Below are 26,518 nucleotides of genomic sequence, written 5' to 3'. Positions count from 1 at the left end.
TAATAATGCAGCGGTAGACTACACGCCACAGCGGCAAGTAGCCTCACATTACGGCAGTAAGGTTCTGTGGATGTTTTAGCGCCCTGAAGTTCCGGTAAAATATAGCATTTCATTAGCTGGGAATGAATTTACGTAAAAGCAACGAAAAGTTTTGTAGTTCTGCCAGTTTTTGAATTTTGCAGTGACCTTCCAGATGTCCAAGTGTCCATACCGCAAGAAAAATCAGTAAAGTTAGTGGCCGCGGTATTCCAGTGTCTCTAGGTAATGTGTAGACTATCGGTAGGATGGCTGTGTGTATAGCGACCTTTAGACTATACACGGGGTTATATTGACCAGTGCCCCCAATTCATTGAAGTATTTCCAATTTTGGGGAGCTTAGACCCCGAGCATCGAAGAAACACAACCCGGTGTCCAGTCAAGTGTATTGACAATATTGAAAATTTTAATAACAGTTTTATGAAAAAAATACATAGCACAAAACGCACAAATAAAAATCATGTAACATGAGAGTAGTGGAACAAAAATGCACCGATTTCTCTTTGTGTTCGGTGTCTGGTCTTCACTACACTGATGAGACCTAGCAAGGACAGAGCTCTGCGGGCAGTTACAGTTTTTCAACATTTCATACTCAGTGAAACCATTGTGCATCGCAGTAAAATCCAGCGACCAGCATTGTTTACTTGGTTAGTTGCCACAGCCCACAGCTTGCTTGCATGAACCACGATCATGATCATTTTTAACATCAGATGAAGCTCATAAGGCTTTGACTTAAAAACTAATCGACAATTCCTGTTTCATTGCGAGGCGGCACATCTGGATGAACACCGATTTTCTTCATCTTTACCGCCATTCGGAATAAGTAGTGGTAGCATTCAGCTCTAAATCAAATTTGACTTGTGAAGTTTTTCAGAACTAAAATAATAAGTTAAACTGCTACATTTTAACAGTGTTTATATGACTCCAAAGTCCTGCACAGTCATTACAATACAGCACTTTAAATGCTAAAATCGTATCTCAAAATCTAATATTAACAAGTCTTACTGTGCCTTTGCGTTCAGCCAAGTGTTTCCCCATATATATACACCATGTCGACGAACGAGTACAGCATTAGAATCGGGATATAAATCCATTGCCCGTTGCATACGGTTGGATAAATCAGGTTCATAAGGCACATTTTCAACAATTGGTACCAGAACAGTATCATCATACCTTAAAATAAACATAATAAATATTGTAACAAGTGCAACAGACCTTATATTTATCCAATATCTATCCAATGCAGCTGCGTGAAACCAATGATTACCGCACACAATTTCTTAACTTAGCGAGCAACTGCAAAGCATAATAAATTTTAACCTAGGGAACGTTCAAATATTACGTAACGCCTTCGAGGGGGGGGTTTATGCAAAGCGTTACGTTAGCGTCACATCGGGGGGGAGGGGGTTCAAGCAAAACGTTACGTAACGCTTTCGAGTACGGAATGGTAGTTTTTTGTGCTGAATTCGTAGTGAAAAAGCGTTACATGGGGGAGGGGGGGATTGAAAAAAGCGTTACGTTGGCGTTACATAGGGGGGGGGGGGTCAAAAATTCAGAAAAAAAGCGTTACGTAATATTTGAACGTTCCCCTAGGATATGCAATAGGCTAATTGGTTTTTCACGAACGGAAAGTCTACAATTCAATGATAAGGCACTCAATGTATATATTCAACCTATTAACATTGAATCAACCCGCAACGACCGGAAAGTATGCCGAAAGGGCTGCATAAACCAGCGCAGACACATACCAGGTCACACCTATCAAAGATGGGACAAACAGATGATGATAAATCTAGAACTAGTGTATTATGAAACACGTAAGCTTCAAAATGTAACCTACTCAAACTTATCCCCATAAATACAGTATATTTACTTGTATGATTTGTCGGTTGATCCTTTTTTAATTCCTTTATTCATTTCCATATGTGATATGCGAAACTCATGACCTTTAAACAGCAATGAAGCACGAACGGCATATTCGGCCTGACTATGAATAACTGCACCTGTGAAGTGGACGAACTAACAATCAATCATGTCTTTGTTTTCCCAGCGTCTTAAGTCATAATGCAACCGTTTATGTCACATTAACACAAGAAAAAGCTCGAGCATTGACAGAAATTACCTGCATTCCGCTTTGTATAAGCGTTCATAAATAACGGGGCACATTGTGACAGTTTCAACGGTCCGGGAGGAGCATTGATAACTTTACCATGTTTATTGCATTCAAATATATCTTCAGGCTGTATCATCTCTTTTTGTATTCCGGATGGAGTTATATAAATTTTGTCACTTGAAACAAAAAACAATTTTATGCTCAGCACCACACAACCAACAGTTTAAGAAAAACAATGTGAAGAAGAAGAAGAATAATTTAAGAACAAATGACACATAGCTTTGATGGCAAGTTTAGTATGAACATTATGCAACTTGTTAAGCTTATTTAAGCTCTTAGCTTATGATTGAAGAAACTTCAAGATCACGCGGCGCTGGTTCGACTCTCGGGGTGTGCACTACACTCTCCATGCAGCGCAATTAGTTGATAGAATAATTCAGACAACAACACTTCAACAATCGCAAACTTCACTCTGTCAACCTCGGTGACCAGGATTAAGCTCTCAAAGAAGATTTCTCAATCCAAGAATAAAGATTTCCACAATCAATCAATCAAAATTTTTTATTAATCAAACAAATTATAGATACTACAATGTAACCAACATAAAAATTGAATACTACGTGAATTCAAAAAGGACCCAACTTCATTTTCTTCAAATTACAGTTTTTATGCTTTTCCGATTCCTTTCAGTGTTTTCTAAATGCTACTTGAAAAAACGTCCAATTGTTTCAAACCTACAAATGAAAAATTCACTCCTTAATATTTCCATTGATTTTAAAAGCTCAACTCCATAGTTTTTTTTTCCACAGAATCTTTACCGAGTGAGATTTTCAGGCATAATACATTTTACCTGTGTAATGTGTATCTAAGCCAGTGCTCTTCAACCTTTTTGTCCGTGGTACACCTTTTTTCAATTTTTAATAACTTCGTATACCTCACAAATAGCAATGTTTAATTGTGCACAGAAAGCAAAAAAAAACTAATAATTAATTAATTGTTTGTTAAAGTGATTATAGTAGTCTTGAACTGGGCACAAGAAACTACGCAAAAGTGCAAAAAACGTCAAAATTGAAGTTGATTTAATGGCTAGCTTGTTGTTGCATTGTTTCGGCAAGTTGGACATAACGTGGTGTTAGCTCTTTCTCTATTCCTCCCCGCAGAATCAATGTCAAATATCGAGTTTCGTTTGTTTGACTTGATCTCAGCAAGACTGGAAAATCCTTCTTCACACAAATAAGTGGTAGGCATCTGCACCAAGACATCAATGGCTTTTTGCGCGAGATTTTTGTATTCGGGAAATTCAAGAAGAGAAACCCAACATTCTGCTTCCAGACATTGGTCGTTATCTTCAGGAAAATACGTAGTCAAATTGTCGGCAAGTAATTTCAGGTGACCAACAATAAGGGCAGACAAGTTATCTTCAGTAGAAACGTCCTCAAACTCCTAGCTAGACTCTTTCATGTATTGACTTACCGGTAATACAGGAAAGTCATTGAAGTTCCTCGACAAAGCATTCTCTTTCCAGAGTGCAATTTTTATCTTCAGCGCATTGATCTTGCTAGTTGACCGAAATATATCACCCCCTCTTCCTTGAAGTCTGATGTTCACTTGGTTCAAACGATCAAAAATCTAAGCCAAGTATGCCAATTTTGCAATCCAGAATATTTCACGAAACTTGGAAGCCCTTGGGTCTCCGTGTTCAGTGTAAAATGCCCCTAATTGTTCGCGAAGTTCAAACACACGAGAAAGAACTTTCCCTTGCGATAGCCACCGTACCTCTGTTGTGACTTCCACTATCACAGATCTAAGCTGTATACCCTTCGTATACCCTTCTCCAGCTGTATACCCTAGTTTTGATCTGGTATACACTTGGGTATACAGTATACCCGGTTGAAGAGCACTGATCTAAGCTAAGGATGGGCAAAATAGAACAGTAAGCTATTCTAGAATTATTCTAGAATAATTTTTCGAATTTCGAATACCTATTTTAGAATAATTTTTTTTAATGTCAGAAAATGTCAAAAAGACACATAATGGAAAGTGGCAACTAAACGAAAAACAATAGTAATTGCCTAGGAGAGCATGTCTTCGTGGCAGTGAAGAATGTTTAAAGCTTCTAAATGCTCGCCAGTGAGCCGCAATCGCAGTTTTGATGCTGTTAATCCAGCACTCGAAAAGAGTCTTTCTGAGGATGCAGAAGTGGCTAAATACTTCCTTGCAAGATCAAACAACAGGGGAACTTTTCTTGATTTTTGTTCCACCGTTCAATTGCATCGCTATATGGCACTTTTGCCTTAAGGTAGGATCGCTTTTCTACGGCAACTCAAAGCTGTTTGTTGTCATGGTTACTTGATGCTGAAGTATTTGTCGCCTCAACACCGGAGCTCAATAGATCATCCATTTCATTGGATTGCTGCATTGTTGCGGAAATTATGACACTAGGTGTAGCGGTAGCCTCACCCAGAGTTGAACTGTGTTCCATGTTTTGTACGTACGATAAAAATAGATGCAAATCCACAGCACAACGGTCTTCCGACGTCTACAAACCGCACTGGTAAAGAGAGCTGGCTAGCTATCGCTGAGCCGAATGTAATTGATCGGCGAAAAATCGATAAAAAATTTTGGTAGTCTGAAAAGTGGATATTTTCATTTCGGTTTGGAAAATTCCATTTGAAAGGTCATTTCAATTCGAATAATTAGATATTCGGATTGTAACTATTCGATATTCTATATTGCCCATCCCTAATCTAAGCATATAACCACTAACGCAATTCCACCGCAAAAGTGAATGATCAAAATAAATAAAACGCATTTACCTCAAAAACACCTTTGTAGGAATTGGGCCCTTTTTGAATTCACCTACCGTATTTACTTGATTGTAAGCCGCGCTTGATTGTAAGCCGCCCTTGATTGTAAGCCGCATGTGATAGTGTTAAAAATTTAATGTAAGCCGCCCTTGAATGTAAGCCGCAAATAATGTTTACACGCAAAGCTGAAACTGTTTACAGGTTTATTTTAACTCTCACGCTCATTATTGACCATAAATAAAACTGACAACTCCTTTTTTTCTTTCGAATGCACGTCATAAATGCATGTGACAATTTAAAATGCACGTCACAACTTCACAATTGTCAGCATCAGACTACGCAGTACGGCAAAACATCTATGGCAAAGTCGACAAGGAAAAAGGCAAAAAGAAAAAATGTAAGCCGCCTTTGATTGTAAGCCGCCCTTGAATTAAAGCCGCAAACATGATGAAAAAAAAAACTTTATAAGCCGCGGCTTACAATCAAGTAAATACGGTATTCAATTATTATTTCTCATAGAAAATTTATTATTAGGCCTACTATCTTACTTGTGTTTGATTGACACGCTACCACTAGCCCCAGTTGCCCAACCAAGCTCGTACATAAGCTTGCACAGTTTGGCAATAAGAATGCTAGGATGTTCTGAGAACTGCAATTCAGTCCATGTCGACTGTTCTTCACTATGCTCATATGGCGAATTCCAACTAGATGATTCAGTGTCCAGCACCATCTCTTCCTTCACCTGAAAATTAATTAAAAACAAACCAAGGTTGGTTGAATTCATTTGAACACGTAGATATACACGTACCGGTATTTCCTTCAAGAGATGAAAAAAAAACTGCAGGAAAGAAAAGGTCTTCAATTTTCAATCCGTTCTTGATCGATATGTTCTTAAACAAGACACTGTGTCCTAATTCACACTGATAACTTTGCAGTATTACACAAATCTTTTCGTACAAGGCGTTCTGTAGCTTCGTATTGCTCAAAGACATCGTTTGACCTAAGCTACATGCAGTTGAGTTCATTTAAAGGAGGTAGCCTTTACTTGGGTTCTTATTGAAATAGAATTAGGTTTTTAGGTGATTAATAATTATATTTGATGCAATTCGCTAGGTACATTGTGTTGTGTTTGTATATTAGAGTTTTAAAAATAGTGCGTGGCAAAGAAAGTAGGTCTCTTGTAACCAAACACAAAAAGCAGATACCGTATATGAGTAAGTTAATTTATTACAGAGAACAGCAATTCATTGCTTAGAACCATAGCCATAGGCCTTGACAACGTGCAAACTCGAGGCCTGACTGAAGGCCGATGTAATTTCGATTTGAAATTCTAAGCTAAATTTATTTTAGATCCCTTTAAAATGATAGTTTTGAAAAACAAATTGCCAAAGTGTGATCACTGAAGTTCAAATCACTGCAAAACTTTTCATCATTTGTTGAAAAAATAGAACAAGTCTTGCGCAATAACCAGTGTTGCCGGACGCTTTTCAGATTTCCGGCACGTTCCAAAATTTAGTCTGTTATTTAAATGGTAAGAATAGCACAAAAGTAACTCAAAATTTCACTAAGACTACCGTATATTTATTAACTAATACTCAAACTATCAACTTATACTCAGGGAATCGGAGGAAGATGGAATGGAAGACAAATTTTGGGATGGAAGATGGAAAATGTCAAGGAATGGAAGATTTTGATGATGGGATGAAGGCAATCTTCCATCATTCCATCCCAATTCCATTACTAACTTTCTAACGCTTTATCAAGACATGCAAAATATTACGTTGCTTGCTGACATAATTCGATTTTCGGTTCGTTTTAAACCAACAGGACTGTTGCCTGACGCGTATTTGTCAAACGTACTGTCGTTAGGCAGAATTGACCAATCAGAAAGCTATGGTTTTAAATTTAATTGTGGCATATTCGACGCGGAGATCACAAAACGTGAAGTTAGAATGGAAGAGATTTCTGAGATGGAAATAATGGAATGGAAGATTTCTAAGATGGAATGGAAGAAAATCTCAGGATGGAAGATGGAAAAAACGTCTTCCATTCCATCCCATACCCTGCGTTATACTAGCGATTTTGGCTAGCTAACAGATTGGCCTTCAGTCAAATTTTAAGCTGCACGTGCACATTGTCATGGCCTGTGTAGAAAGGTTGGGATGCTTAAAACTAAATGAACAGGCAACGGTTGAATTTCAGTTACAACTTTAAATTACTGTACTCTAGTAAGCTAATGAAGTTGGATCCAATATTCTTTATGAAGTGCATGTGACTATGAAAAAGTGGGAGTATGAAAAAACCAGGCGCAGAATAGTCTTGTTGCACAATACATAGCAATAGACTAGTGTGAACCGAGTCTTAAGGTTTTTGTGCATCAAGATTAATTTCTAGAACAGTTTAAATTTCTTTTAGATTCAGTTGATGGAGGTATTTTGACAATGTTACCGATTTTTAACTGAGGTTTTGTGCAAGTTTCTCCTTACCTCACAAGTGTACTGGGTCGTGAAGTAAATTTTTAGTATGCCTAAACAAATAGATTATTTCGGACTGCTGCTATCGAAAAAGCATCAAAATCTTCATCATATGTTTGATTCTTTAGAGAATTTTCAAGAGGAAGGGAGGTTATGAAACATTTTCAATGTTTCCTGTGTACGCCACTGATAGTAAGAATCCTCATACACTGCTATTTAATATGCCAATTTTAAGAAGTGAAAGCTTGCATGATTTAATTAATGTAAACAGAAAACTTTAAACCTATACACACTTAAACGTCATAGACTTGGTTGGTTGGTTGGTTTTGGTTGGTTTTGAATCTTTATCCTCGGACTGACAAAGCCTTGATAGGTTATTCCTGGTACTTGTTCGCATACTTGTAGAGGCACTTGACGCAGGGCCGGTTACCGAGATTGGCAGAGTGAAGTTTTCCGATTGTTGAAGTCTTGTTGCCGAGAAATTATTCCATTCACTAGGTGCCGCTGAATGGAGAGCAGTCCTGAAATGCGTTGCTCAAACGCACACCCCGAGAGTCGAACCAGCGCCGTGTGATCTTGAGCCCGGCGCGTAACCACTGAGCTATCGGGGCGGACTTATTTGTGACAATCGTTTGTTTTACAATTGCCTGTGTGCACATACTTACCTGAATCTCACTTTGAATCATAGGCATAGTTACAACAGATTGATCCAACACATTCGGCTCTTTTTGTTTTTCCTTTGGAAATCTGTGAGATCTGAAACCTCTTCCTGGTTTTTCAATCTATGATTAATAATTTAAGAAAAATGTGAACACTATAATATAAACGACGACCTTTTAGAGTACATGCATAAAAGTGAGACAAAGTCCAATTTGAAATTCTTTTGTTGCATTTTTCCAGTTAGAAATTCTTATGTTGCATATCGCGCGATTTCGGGTATTTAACCCTCATCAGTACAACTTTTATCAACAGCATAGTACAGTAAAATTTACAGCAGTTCACTTTAAAAAAATGGCTAAAAATGTTATTTGGTTGCTAACAAATTAGCTAACAAAACAAATTAGATTAATTTTTGCTCGTAGACTAATTTGTTTCTTAGCAACCAAATAACATTTTTAGCCATTTTTTTAAAGTGAACTGCTGTAAATTTTACTGTACTATGCTGTTGATAAAAGTTGTACTGATGAGGGTTAAATACCCGAAATCGCGCGATATGCAACATAAGAATTTCTAACTGGAAAAATGCAACAAAAGAATTTCAAATTGGACTTTGTCTCACTTTTATGCATGTACTCTAAAAGGTCGTCGTTTATATTATAGTGTTCACATTTTTCTTAAATTTTTGATACTTTTGTATCTGCTTTACGCGGATCCCCGATTGACTTTACGTTGATACGGGTTTAAAGTAATCGCCCCCCTTTTTTTATATGATTAATAACACAGGTTAACATTTTTTACTTCATTTTCTATGGCAAATATTTTTTTACAATTCTTTATTTTTTTGGACATTTGTCTGTCATCTGTCTATGATACATTGAAAAGGTTTGCAAAGGTTACTTTTTTCAGTAAAGAGGAATGGACTAATTAAAAAATATAGGCTAAAGAGCTCAAAATAGGATACTAAATTCATGTTCAGCAAACGTTTCGAATGATATATATCAAATATGAAAAACAGTATAGTATTCAAAACGTTTGCTGAACATGAATTTAGTACTGTATCTACATTTTGGGTCTTTTAATTTCTGATTGGATTAACCAGGCATTCCAATCATTTTGCTCAGACTAGGAATGGACTATTCCTGAATACATGATCCAGGCAGTCAGTGGTTCAAATATGAAGAACATTATGTTAACTGATAAGATAACAAACTTTAGAACTGTATATATGATTAGATTTTGACAATTTTAAAAACAAGTTCCTTAAAGTCAGAAAAAGTAAACAAGCATAAGATACACTACCGTATGTATCACTATCAGTAATAACCAAAGTGAGCATTAACAGAGCTAAGTTTATTGCTAAGAATCCATTTACCACAGGATGTCATTTTAGAACTCGAATCTACTGCTGAATGGATCAAGCGATTAATTACCACTTTATACTTACCACCAATTCATGGTTATGATCGTTAACATCACTCATCTCAGTGACGCGAAGTGCTTTTCCATCTGCAGTTACCTTAAGTTTTATCGCAAATGAACAGCCTGTGATACGAGTTCTAAAAATGATTTCAAAGCATCATTATCTCATCAATCCACATATGTACAACACATGTCAAAATGAACATCAAAATGCTTTTCTTTTACTTGCTGTGCCGGGTCTGCTACTATTCGGTGAGTCCGATTCGGTGAGTCCGTTTCGGTGAGTCCGATTCGGTGAGTTCCTACCTCTAATCCTAACCCTAAAACGGCAATGATAATTAGGCTACGGTACTCAATAATTAAAAACAAAATTGAAAAAATCCCCCGTTAAGGGATCGAACTCACCGAAACGGGCCATTTCGTGCTGTGCCAGTAATTGCAAGATTAAAACTTTAAATAAGACATGTCGACATTATGTATATGAAACGCACCATTATTCAAGGCATGGCAACTTCATAACCATTTTTACAATTAATTTTGTCTACTAACCAATCTTGGCCAGACCTTACTCAGTTACTGAGCTTTGGAGAATGAGAAGATAAGGTTCTCCTTACATTGGGCCTTCAGCACTAATGAGATTAAGTGTGAATAGCTCTTTTCTCTTGTCACTTTTCCTTCAGCAACCACACCTACCAAATTTATTACACTCAAGGAAGAGGTGAGTGGTGATTATTAATAATATAGTTTCGGGAGAGAGTTTGCTTTTTTATACCAAAGACAGGCAAGACACAACAATAACACAGGGTTGAGCATTACAACAGTATATTACATATTTACAAATAGTTCAACATTCAAACGTTTTCGACTTAACTTAAGTCCTCATCAGGAATCTGTAAATAATTATAAACTACAATAAATTTCACTTCTTGACAGTGACTACCGTAACTAACTGACTAACTAAAAGCATCGAGAAACACGCACGATTAAAAGCACTGGAGTGGAAAACATACAGACAGACGAAAAATTACATTAAGAAAAGGCAACTGCATGACTAAGTTACAAACGAATTTGCACCACGGAGTACGTGATACAACTAGGCTAATAAATATTGAGGAGAATGGAGGCGCCACCGGCAAATAATTGTTTGTTTAGATTTGGATTGTAGCGTTTGATTAACAACGCTTCCTGAATTTTTGTGTCAAATTGGGATTTGCCTTTGCGTAAAATTTTAAATGATTCAGCAGAGAATTTTTGATCAGTGCAAAAAGAACAATCCATGATATGGTCCTTGATGGCACTTTTCTTTAAGTCTCTAAAGTTCAGATGCTCCCGTACTCTCGTGGTCAAATGTCTGGTGGACATACCGATGTACGTCAATGCCGAATCACACGGACATGTAAAACAATATACGACATTTGAGCAGAGAGACGAAGGCGTCTGGGACTTTAGTTGAAAATACGAACTAATTTTAAATGTTTTATAAACAGGAAAAACGTCCACATCAAATTTATTTTTCATAAACTGTCCGATTTTACGAGCAAACGTTTTGGATTCTTTTCCCACAAACGGAATGGACAAGCAATGCTTCACATTTAACTCATTTTCAGCCTTTTCTTTTTGGTTGGAATTCTCAGAGATAAAACGATTCAATATTTTCTCAAAGTACAATTTTGGATAACCATTATTATAAAACATTTGTTTCAATTTCTCTATTTCAATATTAAAAAGAGCATCATTGCAGCAAATCATTTTAGCCCGAGCTAATAGGCACAAGATCAAACCAGACTTCCATTTCAATGGGCATAATGCATCAAAGTTCAAAAACAAACCAGTATGAGTTGGTTTGCGCCAAACCCAAGTATCAAATCCAGTGGCATTAATTTTAATTTCAACGTCCAAAAAAGGAAGGGTTTCACGTGCTTTTTCGATTGTAAATTTAATGTTTTTATGTTGAGAGTTCAGCATATTTAAAAAGGTTTCACATGAGGTTTCTTTATTGAATACCGCAAAAATGTCATCAATGTAACGTAAGAACAACTTCGGGTGAAATGCTAGATGTTTTTCAAATAATTTTGTTTCCAAATGTGCCAGAAAAAAATTAGCAATAGTAGGGCCCAATGGAGATCCCATGGCCACACCGTCAATTTGTTTAAACAATTGGTTTTTATACATAAATATGCCTTCGGTAGCTAAATTCATCAACTTGACAAATACGTCACGCTTGAAAGGTAATTGAGTTGGTTTTGTTTCCGAATAAATGTAGTCAGCAATGATGTTAACAGTCTCTTTCAAAGGTACGTTCGTAAACAGAGATTTAACATCAAAACTGACCATCATCTGTCCAGAAGACGGAGAATAATCTTTTAGTTTTTCTAAAAAATGACTTGTGGAGTTAAGCATATACGAATTAGGAATGTACGGTTTAATCATGCTATCTAAGAATTTTGCCAGTTCATATTCCGGAGAGCCTATCACAGGCCTCGAAATTCACGGCGGACACGGCGGTCATGTCCGCCGTCACAGCATGTGATGTCCGCGGGAAGTACCATCTAGATCGGTCATATTTGTCCGCCGAGAAATAGTGGTAGAAATCGTCATTGCATAGCACGAACAATTGTTGCGAATATATAATTTCACGCGCATTCTAGCGCGCATACTAGAAAATGTTAATACTGTATCCCTTAGCTTCCATTCAAGCAGGAAAACTTGATTTTTACGTTGCTTCAACGATTGGTGACATTGAATCAGCGTAACAAAGGTGAATTATTTGCTAAGAACCGATGGGAGTACCGGTACTTTTACACTAATCACGCGCAACTTAGTTCAAGTCTTACGTCACAATGTCTGGCTTTGATCTCCGAGTAATATTGATAAGGCAAGGTTGGTTACAAAATTAGATTATACGAGTAGGCTATTACAGCAAGATGCAGCAAAATTTGTTTAGTTTTGGTATTACAGTAAGAAAGAAAAGGCCCAGAGAAAATTCACTTTCGCTCACATGACTCGCAAAAATAAACCTAAAGAAAAAAGCCTAGTGAAACTTTGCACAACAGAAAATAGTAGCGTTAGTGTAAAAGTTTTTCAACTCGTGTCCAGAGCATTGTGACGTAAGAAGCCACACGACCTCGTTCGGTGGAAGTTAATTAGTTATGCGGCGTATTAAGCAGCTACGCGGCGCTTTGACTCTTCAAGCGCACGTCGTTGGTCTGATGAAAGCCTTTCAGAGTGACTTCGCTGAAATTTTAAAAAGACTTCTCAACCGTAGCTATAGTTCTCAAATGGCGAAGAATTATCAAGATAAAGTGATTAAGTGTGACGATCGACGCTAAAACTGGTGTGTCTGCCGTGAGACTTAATTTGTCCGCCGAGATAGCTGCTCAGACCGGACACGTTTGTCCGCCGTCAACAAAAACGAATTTCGAGGCCTGTATCATAGAAACAACAGGCCGAAGAGGATTACCATCCTTGTGCACTTTTACCAAGCCGTATAATTTACCGGGGTTACTGCCCGATGGAATCAGTTTTGTTATCAATTGTTTGTCGAAGTCTTTAAAGTACTTACGGATGTAGTACGCAATTGACTTTTCTTTTGAAATGATGGGATGTGATTTGCCGCTGTCTGAAATACGTTCAAACTTCGATTTATCATTGACTATAGAGTCCAGTTTCAGATAGTAATCCGAGGTGTTTAAAATTGCTGTCCCTTTTCCTTTATCAAATTTACAGATCTTGATGTCTTTGTTTTTTGATAGAGTGTTGAGAGTTCGGTGTATTATTTGATTTCGTTTTGACGAGCAAGCACGTTTTGCATCAGACATGAATCGTTTAACCATAAACTTAATTTCATCCTTAGATTCATCGTCAAGCGTGATTTCTTTTTCTTTCCTTGCCGAGTAAATTAATTGTTCCATGTTCGTTTTTATGCTGTCAATTTGAACTTTTTTCGGCAAAATGTGATGGTCTAATCCAAACCGCAAAGCGTCTTCTTCCAATAGACTGAGTTTCTTGCTACTCAAATTTATAATACAATTAGGAGATTTGTTTCGCTGTCGTCGCCAGAGGTTGGTGAGCTTTTTTTGGTGAACATCAAGAGTTTGTTTTGCAAAGACTTTAAATTGTTCTGACAACAAAGATATTAAACATGTTTTCTGAAAGAAACTGAGTGCTGCTAGCGTCTGTCTCTTGTTTTCCTCATATTTGCTTTCCACAATGCGCAATTCCCGGCTAATTTCTTTTAACTTTCTGGTTACAATGATTTGATAGAGTTCATCCGGTTTTTTATAAACACTTAATCGTGGCGGTTTAAATTTCAAAAATTCTGGGCATATTTTTAAATTTAAGCATGTTTCAAAATATCGTTTGTCCAATCTCAATTTGACTAATTTTCTTCCGCAGCGCTCTATGTTTCTGAGCTGGTTTACAGGAATACCTCTCTTGTTGCTGATATGATAATATAGTTTCGGGAGAGAGTTTGCTTTTTTATACCAAAGACAGGCAAGACACAACAATAACACAGGGTTGAGCATTACAACAGTATATTACATATTTACAAATAGTTCAACATTCAAACGTTTTCGACTTAACTTAAGTCCTCATCAGGAATCTGTAAATAATTATAAACTACAATAAATTTCACTTCTTGACAGTGACTACCGTAACTAACTGACTAACTAAAAGCATCGAGAAACACGCACGATTAAAAGCACTGGAGTGGAAAACATACAGACAGACGAAAAATTACATTAAGAAAAGGCAACTGCATGACTAAGTTACAAACGAATTTGCACCACGGAGTACGTGATACAACTAGGCTAATAAATATTGAGGAGAATGGAGGCGCCACCGGCAAATAATTGTTTGTTTAGATTTGGATTGTAGCGTTTGATTAACAACGCTTCCTGAATTTTTGTGTCAAATTGGGATTTGCCTTTGCGTAAAATTTTAAATGATTCAGCAGAGAATTTTTGATCAGTGCAAAAAGAACAATCCATGATATGGTCCTTGATGGCACTTTTCTTTAAGTCTCTAAAGTTCAGATGCTCCCGTACTCTCGTGGTCAAATGTCTGGTGGACATACCGATGTACGTCAATGCCGAATCACACGGACATGTAAAACAATATACGACATTTGAGCAGAGAGACGAAGGCGTCTGGGACTTTAGTTGAAAATACGAACTAATTTTAAATGTTTTATAAACAGGAAAAACGTCCACATCAAATTTATTTTTCATAAACTGTCCGATTTTACGAGCAAACGTTTTGGATTCTTTTCCCACAAACGGAATGGACAAGCAATGCTTCACATTTAACTCATTTTCAGCCTTTTCTTTTTGGTTGGAATTCTCAGAGATAAAACGATTCAATATTTTCTCAAAGTACAATTTTGGATAACCATTATTATAAAACATTTGTTTCAATTTCTCTATTTCAATATTAAAAAGAGCATCATTGCAGCAAATCATTTTAGCCCGAGCTAATAGGCACAAGATCAAACCAGACTTCCATTTCAATGGGCATAATGCATCAAAGTTCAAAAACAAACCAGTATGAGTTGGTTTGCGCCAAACCCAAGTATCAAATCCAGTGGCATTAATTTTAATTTCAACGTCCAAAAAAGGAAGGGTTTCACGTGCTTTTTCGATTGTAAATTTAATGTTTTTATGTTGAGAGTTCAGCATATTTAAAAAGGTTTCACATGAGGTTTCTTTATTGAATACCGCAAAAATGTCATCAATGTAACGTAAGAACAACTTCGGGTGAAATGCTAGATGTTTTTCAAATAATTTTGTTTCCAAATGTGCCAGAAAAAAATTAGCAATAGTAGGGCCCAATGGAGATCCCATGGCCACACCGTCAATTTGTTTAAACAATTGGTTTTTATACATAAATATGCCTTCGGTAGCTAAATTCATCAACTTGACAAATACGTCACGCTTGAAAGGTAATTGAGTTGGTTTTGTTTCCGAATAAATGTAGTCAGCAATGATGTTAACAGTCTCTTTCAAAGGTACGTTCGTAAACAGAGATTTAACATCAAAACTGACCATCATCTGTCCAGAAGACGGAGAATAATCTTTTAGTTTTTCTAAAAAATGACTTGTGGAGTTAAGCATATACGAATTAGGAATGTACGGTTTAATCATGCTATCTAAGAATTTTGCCAGTTCATATTCCGGAGAGCCTATCATAGAAACAACAGGCCGAAGAGGATTACCATCCTTGTGCACTTTTACCAAGCCGTATAATTTACCGGGGTTACTGCCCGATGGAATCAGTTTTGTTATCAATTGTTTGTCGAAGTCTTTAAAGTACTTACGGATGTAGTACGCAATTGACTTTTCTTTTGAAATGATGGGATGTGATTTGCCGCTGTCTGAAATACGTTCAAACTTCGATTTATCATTGACTATAGAGTCCAGTTTCAGATAGTAATCCGAGGTGTTTAAAATTGCTGTCCCTTTTCCTTTATCAAATTTACAGATCTTGATGTCTTTGTTTTTTGATAGAGTGTTGAGAGTTCGGTGTATTATTTGATTTCGTTTTGACGAGCAAGCACGTTTTGCATCAGACATGAATCGTTTAACCATAAACTTAATTTCATCCTTAGATTCATCGTCAAGCGTGATTTCTTTTTCTTTCCTTGCCGAGTAAATTAATTGTTCCATGTTCGTTTTTATGCTGTCAATTTGAACTTTTTTCGGCAAAATGTGATGGTCTAATCCAAACCGCAAAGCGTCTTCTTCCAATAGACTGAGTTTCTTGCTACTCAAATTTATAATACAATTAGGAGATTTGTTTCGCTGTCGTCGCCAGAGGTTGGTGAGCTTTTTTTGGTGAACATCAAGAGTTTGTTTTGCAAAGACTTTAAATTGTTCTGACAACAAAGATATTAAACATGTTTTCTGAAAGAAACTGAGTGCTGCTAGCGTCTGTCTCTTGTTTTCCTCATATTTGCTTTCCACAATGCGCAATTCCCGGCTAATTTCTTTTAACTTTCTGGTTACAATGATTTGATAGAGTTCATCCGGTTTTTTTATAAACACTTAATCGTGGCGGTTTAAATTTCAAAAATTCTGGGCATATTTTTAAATTTAAGCATGTTTCAAAATATCGTTTGTCCAATCTCAATTTGACTAATTTTCTTCCGCAGCGCTCTATGTTTCTGAGCTGGTTTACAGGAATACCTCTCTTGTTGCTGATATGATAATATAGTTTCGGGAGAGAGTTTGCTTTTTTATACCAAAGACAGGCAAGACACAACAATAACACAGGGTTGAGCATTACAACAGTATATTACATATTTACAAATAGTTCAACATTCAAACGTTTTCGACTTAACTTAAGTCCTCATCAGGAATCTGTAAATAATTATAAACTACAATAAATTTCACTTCTTGACAGTGACTACCGTAACTAACTGACTAACTAAAAGCATCGAGAAACACGCACGATTAAAAGCACTGGAGTGGAAAACATACAGACAGACGAAAAATTACATTAAGAAAAGGCAACTGCATGACTAAGTTACAAACGAATTTGCACCACGGAGTACGTGATACAACTAGGCTAATAAATATTGAGGAGAATGGAGGCGCCACCGGCAAATAATTGTTTGTTTAGATTTGGATTGTAGCGTTTGATTAACAACGCTTCCTGAATTTTTGTGTCAAATTGGGATTTGCCTTTGCGTAAAATTTTAAATGATTCAGCAGAGAATTTTTGATCAGTGCAAAAAGAACAATCCATGATATGGTCCTTGATGGCACTTTTCTTTAAGTCTCTAAAGTTCAGATGCTCCCGTACTCTCGTGGTCAAATGTCTGGTGGACATACCGATGTACGTCAATGCCGAATCACACGGACATGTAAAACAATATACGACATTTGAGCAGAGAGACGAAGGCGTCTGGGACTTTAGTTGAAAATACGAACTAATTTTAAATGTTTTATAAACAGGAAAAACGTCCACATCAAATTTATTTTTCATAAACTGTCCGATTTTACGAGCAAACGTTTTGGATTCTTTTCCCACAAACGGAATGGACAAGCAATGCTTCACATTTAACTCATTTTCAGCCTTTTCTTTTTGGTTGGAATTCTCAGAGATAAAACGATTCAATATTTTCTCAAAGTACAATTTTGGATAACCATTATTATAAAACATTTGTTTCAATTTCTCTATTTCAATATTAAAAAGAGCATCATTGCAGCAAATCATTTTAGCCCGAGCTAATAGGCACAAGATCAAACCAGACTTCCATTTCAATGGGCATAATGCATCAAAGTTCAAAAACAAACCAGTATGAGTTGGTTTGCGCCAAACCCAAGTATCAAATCCAGTGGCATTAATTTTAATTTCAACGTCCAAAAAAGGAAGGGTTTCACGTGCTTTTTCGATTGTAAATTTAATGTTTTTATGTTGAGAGTTCAGCATATTTAAAAAGGTTTCACATGAGGTTTCTTTATTGAATACCGCAAAAATGTCATCAATGTAACGTAAGAACAACTTCGGGTGAAATGCTAGATGTTTTTCAAATAATTTTGTTTCCAAATGTGCCAGAAAAAAATTAGCAATAGTAGGGCCCAATGGAGATCCCATGGCCACACCGTCAATTTGTTTAAACAATTGGTTTTTATACATAAATATGCCTTCGGTAGCTAAATTCATCAACTTGACAAATACGTCACGCTTGAAAGGTAATTGAGTTATATTTATGTATAAAAACCAATTGTTTAAACAAATTGACGGTGTGGCCATGGGATCTCCATTGGGCCCTACTATTGCTAATTTTTTTCTGGCACATTTGGAAACAAAATTATTTGAAAAACATCTAGCATTTCACCCGAAGTTGTTCTTACGTTACATTGATGACATTTTTGCGGTATTCAATAAAGAAACCTCATGTGAAACCTTTTTAAATATGCTGAACTCTCAACATAAAAACATTAAATTTACAATCGAAAAAGCACGTGAAACCCTTCCTTTTTTGGACGTTGAAATTAAAATTAATGCCACTGGATTTGATACTTGGGTTTGGCGCAAACCAACTCATACTGGTTTGTTTTTGAACTTTGATGCATTATGCCCATTGAAATGGAAGTCTGGTTTGATCTTGTGCCTATTAGCTCGGGCTAAAATGATTTGCTGCAATGATGCTCTTTTTAATATTGAAATAGAGAAATTGAAACAAATGTTTTATAATAATGGTTATCCAAAATTGTACTTTGAGAAAATATTGAATCGTTTTATCTCTGAGAATTCCAACCAAAAAGAAAAGGCTGAAAATGAGTTAAATGTGAAGCATTGCTTGTCCATTCCGTTTGTGGGAAAAGAATCCAAAACGTTTGCTCGTAAAATCGGACAGTTTATGAAAAATAAATTTGATGTGGACGTTTTTCCTGTTTATAAAACATTTAAAATTAGTTCGTATTTTCAACTAAAGTCCCAGACGCCTTCGTCTCTCTGCTCAAATGTCGTATATTGTTTTACATGTCCGTGTGATTCGGCATTGACGTACATCGGTATGTCCACCAGACATTTGACCACGAGAGTACGGGAGCATCTGAACTTTAGAGACTTAAAGAAAAGTGCCATCAAGGACCATATCATGGATTGTTCTTTTTGCACTGATCAAAAATTCTCTGCTGAATCATTTAAAATTTTACGCAAAGGCAAATCCCAATTTGACACAAAAATTCAGGAAGCGTTGTTAATCAAACGCTACAATCCAAATCTAAACAAACAATTATTTGCCGGTGGCGCCTCCATTCTCCTCAATATTTATTAGCCTAGTTGTATCACGTACTCCGTGGTGCAAATTCGTTTGTAACTTAGTCATGCAGTTGCCTTTTCTTAATGTAATTTTTCGTCTGTCTGTATGTTTTCCACTCCAGTGCTTTTAATCGTGCGTGTTTCTCGATGCTTTTAGTTAGTCAGTTAGTTACGGTAGTCACTGTCAAGAAGTGAAATTTATTGTAGTTTATAATTATTTACAGATTCCTGATGAGGACTTAAGTTAAGTCGAAAACGTTTGAATGTTGAACTATTTGTAAATATGTAATATACTGTTGTAATGCTCAACCCTGTGTTATTGTTGTGTCTTGCCTGTCTTTGGTATAAAAAAGCAAACTCTCTCCCGAAACTATATTATCATATCAGCAACAAGAGAGGTATTCCTGTAAACCAGCTCAGAAACATAGAGCGCTGCGGAAGAAAATTAGTCAAATTGAGATTGGACAAACGATATTTTGAAACATGCTTAAATTTAAAAATATGCCCAGAATTTTTGAAATTTAAACCGCCACGATTAAGTGTTTATAAAAAACCGGATGAACTCTATCAAATCATTGTAACCAGAAAGTTAAAAGAAATTAGCCGGGAATTGCGCATTGTGGAAAGCAAATATGAGGAAAACAAGAGACAGACGCTAGCAGCACTCAGTTTCTTTCAGAAAACATGTTTAATATCTTTGTTGTCAGAACAATTTAAAGTCTTTGCAAAACAAACTCTTGATGTTCACCAAAAAAAGCTCACCAACCTCTGGCGACGACAGCGAAACAAATCTCCTAATTGTATTATAAATTTGAGTAGCAAGAAACTCAGTCTATTGGAAGAAGACGCTTTGCGGTTTGGATTAGACCATCACATTTTGCCGAAAAAAGTTCAAATTGACAGCATAAAAACGAACATGGAACAATTAATTTACTCGGCAAGGAAAGAAAAAGAAATCACGCTTGACGATGAATCTAAGGATGAAATTAAGTTTATGGTTAAACGATTCATGTCTGATGCAAAACGTGCTTGCTCGTCAAAACGAAATCAAATAATACACCGAACTCTCAACACTCTATCAAAAAACAAAGACATCAAGATCTGTAAATTTGATAAAGGAAAAGGGACAGCAATTTTAAACACCTCGGATTACTATCTGAAACTGGACTCTATAGTCAATGATAAATCGAAGTTTGAACGTATTTCAGACAGCGGCAAATCACATCCCATCATTTCAAAAGAAAAGTCAATTGCGTACTACATCCGTAAGTACTTTAAAGACTTCGACAAACAATTGATAACAAAACTGATTCCATCGGGCAGTAACCCCGGTAAATTATACGGCTTGGTAAAAGTGCACAAGGATGGTAATCCTCTTCGGCCTGTTGTTTCTATGATAGGCTCTCCGGAATATGAACTGGCAAAATTCTTAGATAGCATGATTAAACCGTACATTCCTAATTCGTATATGCTTAACTCCACAAGTCATTTTTTAGAAAAACTAAAAGATTATTCTCCGTCTTCTGGACAGATGATGGTCAGTTTTGATGTTAAATCTCTGTTTACGAACGTACCTTTGAAAGAGACTGTTAACATCATTGCTGACTACATTTATTCGGAAACAAAACCAACTCAATTACCTTTCAAGCGTGACGTATTTGTCAAGTTGATGAATTTAGCTACCGAAGGCATATTTATGTATAAAAACCAATTGTTTAAACAAATTGACGGTGTGGCCATGGGATCTCCATTGGGCCCTACTATTGCTAATTTTTTTCTGGCACATTTGGAAACAAAATTATTTGAAAAACATCTAGCATTTCACCCGAAGTTGTTCTTACGTTACATTGATGACATTTTTGCGGTATTCAATAAAGAAACCTCATGTGAAACCTTTTTAAATATGCTGAACTCTCAACATAAAAACATTAAATTTACAATCGAAAAAGCACGTGAAACCCTTCCTTTTTTGGACGTTGAAATTAAAATTAATGCCACTGGATTTGATACTTGGGTTTGGCGCAAACCAACTCATACTGGTTTGTTTTTGAACTTTGATGCATTATGCCCATTGAAATGGAAGTCTGGTTTGATCTTGTGCCTATTAGCTCGGGCTAAAATGATTTGCTGCAATGATGCTCTTTTTAATATTGAAATAGAGAAATTGAAACAAATGTTTTATAATAATGGTTATCCAAAATTGTACTTTGAGAAAATATTGAATCGTTTTATCTCTGAGAATTCCAACCAAAAAGAAAAGGCTGAAAATGAGTTAAATGTGAAGCATTGCTTGTCCATTCCGTTTGTGGGAAAAGAATCCAAAACGTTTGCTCGTAAAATCGGACAGTTTATGAAAAATAAATTTGATGTGGACGTTTTTCCTGTTTATAAAACATTTAAAATTAGTTCGTATTTTCAACTAAAGTCCCAGACGCCTTCGTCTCTCTGCTCAAATGTCGTATATTGTTTTACATGTCCGTGTGATTCGGCATTGACGTACATCGGTATGTCCACCAGACATTTGACCACGAGAGTACGGGAGCATCTGAACTTTAGAGACTTAAAGAAAAGTGCCATCAAGGACCATATCATGGATTGTTCTTTTTGCACTGATCAAAAATTCTCTGCTGAATCATTTAAAATTTTACGCAAAGGCAAATCCCAATTTGACACAAAAATTCAGGAAGCGTTGTTAATCAAACGCTACAATCCAAATCTAAACAAACAATTATTTGCCGGTGGCGCCTCCATTCTCCTCAATATTTATTAGCCTAGTTGTATCACGTACTCCGTGGTGCAAATTCGTTTGTAACTTAGTCATGCAGTTGCCTTTTCTTAATGTAATTTTTCGTCTGTCTGTATGTTTTCCACTCCAGTGCTTTTAATCGTGCGTGTTTCTCGATGCTTTTAGTTAGTCAGTTAGTTACGGTAGTCACTGTCAAGAAGTGAAATTTATTGTAGTTTATAATTATTTACAGATTCCTGATGAGGACTTAAGTTAAGTCGAAAACGTTTGAATGTTGAACTATTTGTAAATATGTAATATACTGTTGTAATGCTCAACCCTGTGTTATTGTTGTGTCTTGCCTGTCTTATTAATAATAGTTAACAAATTTTAAAAACACGTTTTTAAAGGACTTTTATTTTGGCAGCCAGGCGCAAAAATTTGGCTGCCAGGAAAGGCTCTGGTAGGCCATATCTGGTCGTTGGAAAAATAAAGGAACTTAGAGGCCTGTACTAATTTTTAGTCAGCACAAAACTCAGGCACAAACTCCACAGTATCAACTTTACCTGAAAAAGAATAAAGTATTAAACTTATTGGGCCTGAAATGAAATATTAAACACCCAACGAGCCTGAAATCTTTCAAGTTTTTTCATGAATGTTTAGACAGGTACTTGACATTATTGTGGTCGACCAAAGATGGTCCAACAAGCTATGATTACCTAACCCTTGGAAAGGCAGAGGTGGGCAGTAGTGCAATAATCTCTACTTTTTGTTAGCGGTAGCGCTGCTAGATTTTTGTTGGAGCACCAGTAGAGGTGCTACTGTTTGTCAATGTAGCGATAGCAGAGAGGCACTACATTTCTTTCAATCACATTCCCACTACTTTCTAATTTAAAGTGAAAAAAATGACTCGTTGATAGAGATTTTTTTATGGAAACAATGGGAGAAAAAATAAAAGCAGAAATCATTTAAATATTGCTGGAAACATCAAGTCATATTGATACCGACAAAAGTGACAGCAATCACAACTCCAAGGATAAATTTTTTGGTGTGTTTTGGCCATCACATGAAACAGCAGTATGGAAGAAAGTCAATTGTAGAGGTATTTTCTTCAGACAGAAGGAAATCCTTAAGCTTTCCCAGTGCCAATTTATAATGTCTCTATGTTAAATGCAACACTCCCATTCCTTCCAGTGCTGCGGTAAAGAGATTTTTCTCTGTTGGGTAAGACGTGCTGAAGCCAAATCGACCAGGACTCAGCGTCTAGCATGAGTATATAACAATTAATTTCACCTAGAACGTATTTTCTATAACACAAATGGAACGAATGACATCATTTGTCTTCAAGATCATTTTGTACTTCATGTGTCACTTTAAGTTAAAACAAAAGTACGGTAAGCTAGCGGAAGAAGTAGCGATAGCACGCACTAGTTTAGCCGGAGTAGCAGATAGCGAGTTACTTTTAAAGTAAGAAGTGACTACATATACAAGTCTACAGCGCCATAAAAACATGCTTATTTTTTAATATTTACGGCACTTTTACTGCGCATAATGTGCGATTGTGCGTCTTACAGTGCTTCCTTGAAATCATAGTGAAACAGTCACGTCACACACAGCAGTCTGATTGTCAGTCTAGTCAAAGGTCAAAAACAGTTACTATGTCTCGTAAATTTACTTTGCCAATTGCCGACACCATTTCAAAATCTGTAATTTTAAGTACGGTAGACAATGATTTTGCCAAAATAAAAACTTGCTAAAATTTTGAAGGTTGATACTGCTGCGCCTACCTTTTTTCAGTTCAATAAAATTTTCACATTCAATTGAAAAAAATCTACTAAATCACCTTAGTTAAGGCTTAAGGCCTATTCTTTTTTTTGTATCAATAACACAATTTTGCTGAGTAAAATTAGACAATCAATCAAAAATAACATCTGCCTCCAATAAGCTGTCAAACTAGCTTTGTTATTTTTCGTTGGGATAAATAACACATACGGTATATAACCAATCAAAAAAACTCTGACTTTACTATAAATAAGCTATCAACCTAGTGTGCCTGCCTAAAGCCTTTGACTAGACTGTCAATCATACTGCTGTGCCAGCCTTCATTGCTGTGTGACGTGGCAGTTTCACGATGGTTTCAAGCAAGGCTTTGGAGCTGGAGCCGTGCATTTTCAACGAAGCTGGAGCTCTATGTGAAATTCAAATGAAGCAGGAGCTGGAGCCAGTTGTTTGAAAAATAGTTCCGGCTCCAATGTATTTCATAAGATGCTATGCTACTACTATTGGCTGAATTCACATAATTTACAGCAACCCTTCACAAAATTAAGAATTGTTGCCTCTTTGGCGCCATCTTTTCTAATTAACCACGTTGCTGGGGATTTGACAGTAGAGCAGTCACATGTTCATAGCTGCAACCGATGGTACTGACTACTGACCGACATTCATCCTTAAACCTCAGTTTTTGATGTAATGGAGCCGAAACTGTGGTATCAATAAGCTCCGGAGCTGGAGCTAACTTATGATAAAAGAGAGCTCCAAAGCAGTTTAGCATTTACGCCTGCTCCAAAGCCCTGGTTTCAAGCAAGCACAGTAAGGCGCGCGCTCATTAAAGGCATTGGCTATTTGCCCGGCACTGGTCTTTTAATCTGAAACACTATTTGACCGGTCATGACGTATTTTTTTCTTTTTCTCTTTCAAAGCAAAAGACGAGAAGAGAAGAAAAAAGTGCCTATATATAACTTCTAAATTTAATAGTTTTATTCAACTAAATAAGCGACGCGTATGATGTTTCTCAGAATGGTATCCCCAAGGTATGAGTTCGAAACTACCCTGAAGCATTTTATTTCAAACTAAATCGCCTGCTAAAAAACACTGCCAAAAAGTAAACTTGACATTGATAAAACCATTTTTTAAAAGAAGTATTGTAACTTTTTACAGCCACCACAAACTAATTTGTTGAAAACAAAAATGTACTGCGTCGTTCGGCAAACACGGTCATATCCTCTTATGACAAACGGAAACTTACCCAGAGAAATTTTCAAATTCCAGCAAATTAAAAAAAACTCTTATTACTCATATTTGAAAAGACATAAAAAATTGGGCTGTAGGCTACTCAAATTAAAAATTGACCACAAAAATGCAGTCAGCCTAACGATTAAGTCACTTCGGGTCAAGACTTAGTTAAAAAAAAAGAACGCTTCCGGGTAGTAATGAACTCATTCCCTCAGGAACACCAGCCAGAGAAATATTGCATGCGCCACTGAGTGATCCAGTTGAATAAAATTGTTAAATTTAGAAGTTATATATAACTTATAGGCACTTTTTTCATTTTTTCTCTTCTCGTCTTTTGCTTTGAAAGAAAATATACGTTACGCCATGCCGGTCAAATAGTGTTTTAGATTAAAAGACCGGAGCCGGTCAAATAGCCACTGCCCTCATTAAAAGTGCCAAGACTAAAAAGGGCATGGAAAGGCTGAATTTACGACGCTGCAAACGTAGCCATTTCCTTTAAAGTAAAAAAAAATTACACATATAGTCAAACTTACAGCTGAAAAGACTATTTCGCTGATTAAAAGTTGTCATGAATACAATCTACCTCTGATTTGGCCTCATCCCTTGGCTCTGTGACTTTCCTGATCTTCCCCCATGTACACAAGCATAACAAAGGTCGTAGTACTTCAAACGTTCATCAGGTTTTATTCCGGGACATCTTCCTGGACTTTTTTCCTTTCCTTTAACTGTCCTGGAACTTCGCACATACAAGTTCACACAATTTTCTTTTTCCCATTGCTTAATTGCAGAAGAAAGTACCTCAAAATCAGTATAAGAGGCTCCCTTAGAAACCATGACGACTATGGCAAATTTTCTGCAATTAAGTTGTCAGTGTTGCCAGACACAACAAGCAAATCTTAAAAAAATGTACACCACTTTCAATGAAACAAACCATTAACTACAGTAGAACTTGGATAACTCGTCACCCCAGGGGGAACAGAAAAAGTGACGACTTACGCGAACTGACGACCAATGCAAACAGCTAAATTTTGCCATTGTTTCGCGTCGCATTAATTTCATGGTGCTCTGCGACCTAATTAAATGCGATGGTGGTAAAGTGAGACGAAGAGGAAAGCGAGAAAAGAATTTAATTACGGTACAGTATAAAGTACAGTAGGACAGTAATAACGCACTTCTTCTTTTTGAGATGCTAGGTTCTTTTTGAGGTGCTATTCTTACCAGATTCATAATCCGCAGTCATTTTTTCTGAATTTTTTAGGAAGGTGTTCAACGTCATCCTTGGTAGGTCATGTTTTTCAGAAAACTTTGTTTTGTTCCTAATTTCCCCTTCTTTGAATTTGGTTACAATTTCATACTTAGCTTGTAAGTTTAAGCACTTTAACTTTCTCTTCGACATCCTGCGTTGCTGCAACTTTTGTTTACACGAAACAGTATTGTCGCAAATGAACCACGCACATGCTAAATAGTGCTTCTCTTATCGGCAACAGAGCACGTGCGCACA

At 36.5% G+C, this 26,518-nt stretch overlaps 1 protein-coding gene across 3 annotated transcripts; it reads right to left on the bottom strand.

Moving 5' to 3' along the window:
* Positions 1-419: 419 nt before the first annotated feature.
* LOC145771677 (methylthioribulose-1-phosphate dehydratase-like) lies at positions 420-26,484 on the bottom strand. 3 transcript variants are annotated; one of them, XM_082583408.1, is made up of 8 exons: positions 25,601-26,484; positions 9,535-9,646; positions 8,096-8,212; positions 5,505-5,698; positions 2,159-2,325; positions 1,910-2,039; positions 1,042-1,209; positions 420-878 (listed from the first exon to the last, which is right to left on the bottom strand). In XM_082583408.1, the coding sequence occupies exons 1-8, from the start codon at positions 25,849-25,851 to the stop codon at positions 776-778; spliced, it is 1,242 nt and encodes a 413-aa protein (XP_082439534.1). In that variant the 5' UTR covers positions 25,852-26,484; the 3' UTR covers positions 420-775. The 3 variants fall into 3 exon arrangements, with proteins under 3 accessions (XP_082439534.1, XP_082439536.1, XP_082439535.1); XM_082583410.1 differs by having other exon boundaries at positions 9,535-9,632; positions 25,601-25,615; XM_082583409.1 differs by lacking the exon at positions 8,096-8,212.
* Between the last annotated feature and the right edge of the window lie 34 nt (positions 26,485-26,518).

The sequence above is a fragment of the Aplidium turbinatum genome, chromosome 6 (assembly GCF_918807975.1).
Source record: "Aplidium turbinatum chromosome 6, kaAplTurb1.1, whole genome shotgun sequence".
Taxonomy (NCBI): Eukaryota; Metazoa; Chordata; class Ascidiacea; order Aplousobranchia; family Polyclinidae; genus Aplidium; species Aplidium turbinatum.
The sequence above is the reverse complement of the archived record's forward strand: the minus strand, read 5'-3'. Positions and strand labels throughout refer to the sequence as shown.

What these genes read in the sequence shown, in the direction of transcription:
- LOC145771677 (XM_082583408.1), bottom strand. Translation starts at nt 25,851, where the DNA reads ATGGTTTCTAAGGGAGCCTCTTATACTGATTTTGAGGTACTTTCTTCT. An exon ending in TGATTCAAAGTGAGATTCAG is followed by an intron (nt 5,699 to 8,095) that starts GTAAGTATGTGC and finishes ATTAATTTTCAG; the next exon opens with GTGAAGGAAGAGATGGTGCT. An exon ending in TTATACAAAGCGGAATGCAG is followed by an intron (nt 2,040 to 2,158) that starts GTAATTTCTGTC and finishes TCCACTTCACAG; the next exon opens with GTGCAGTTATTCATAGTCAG.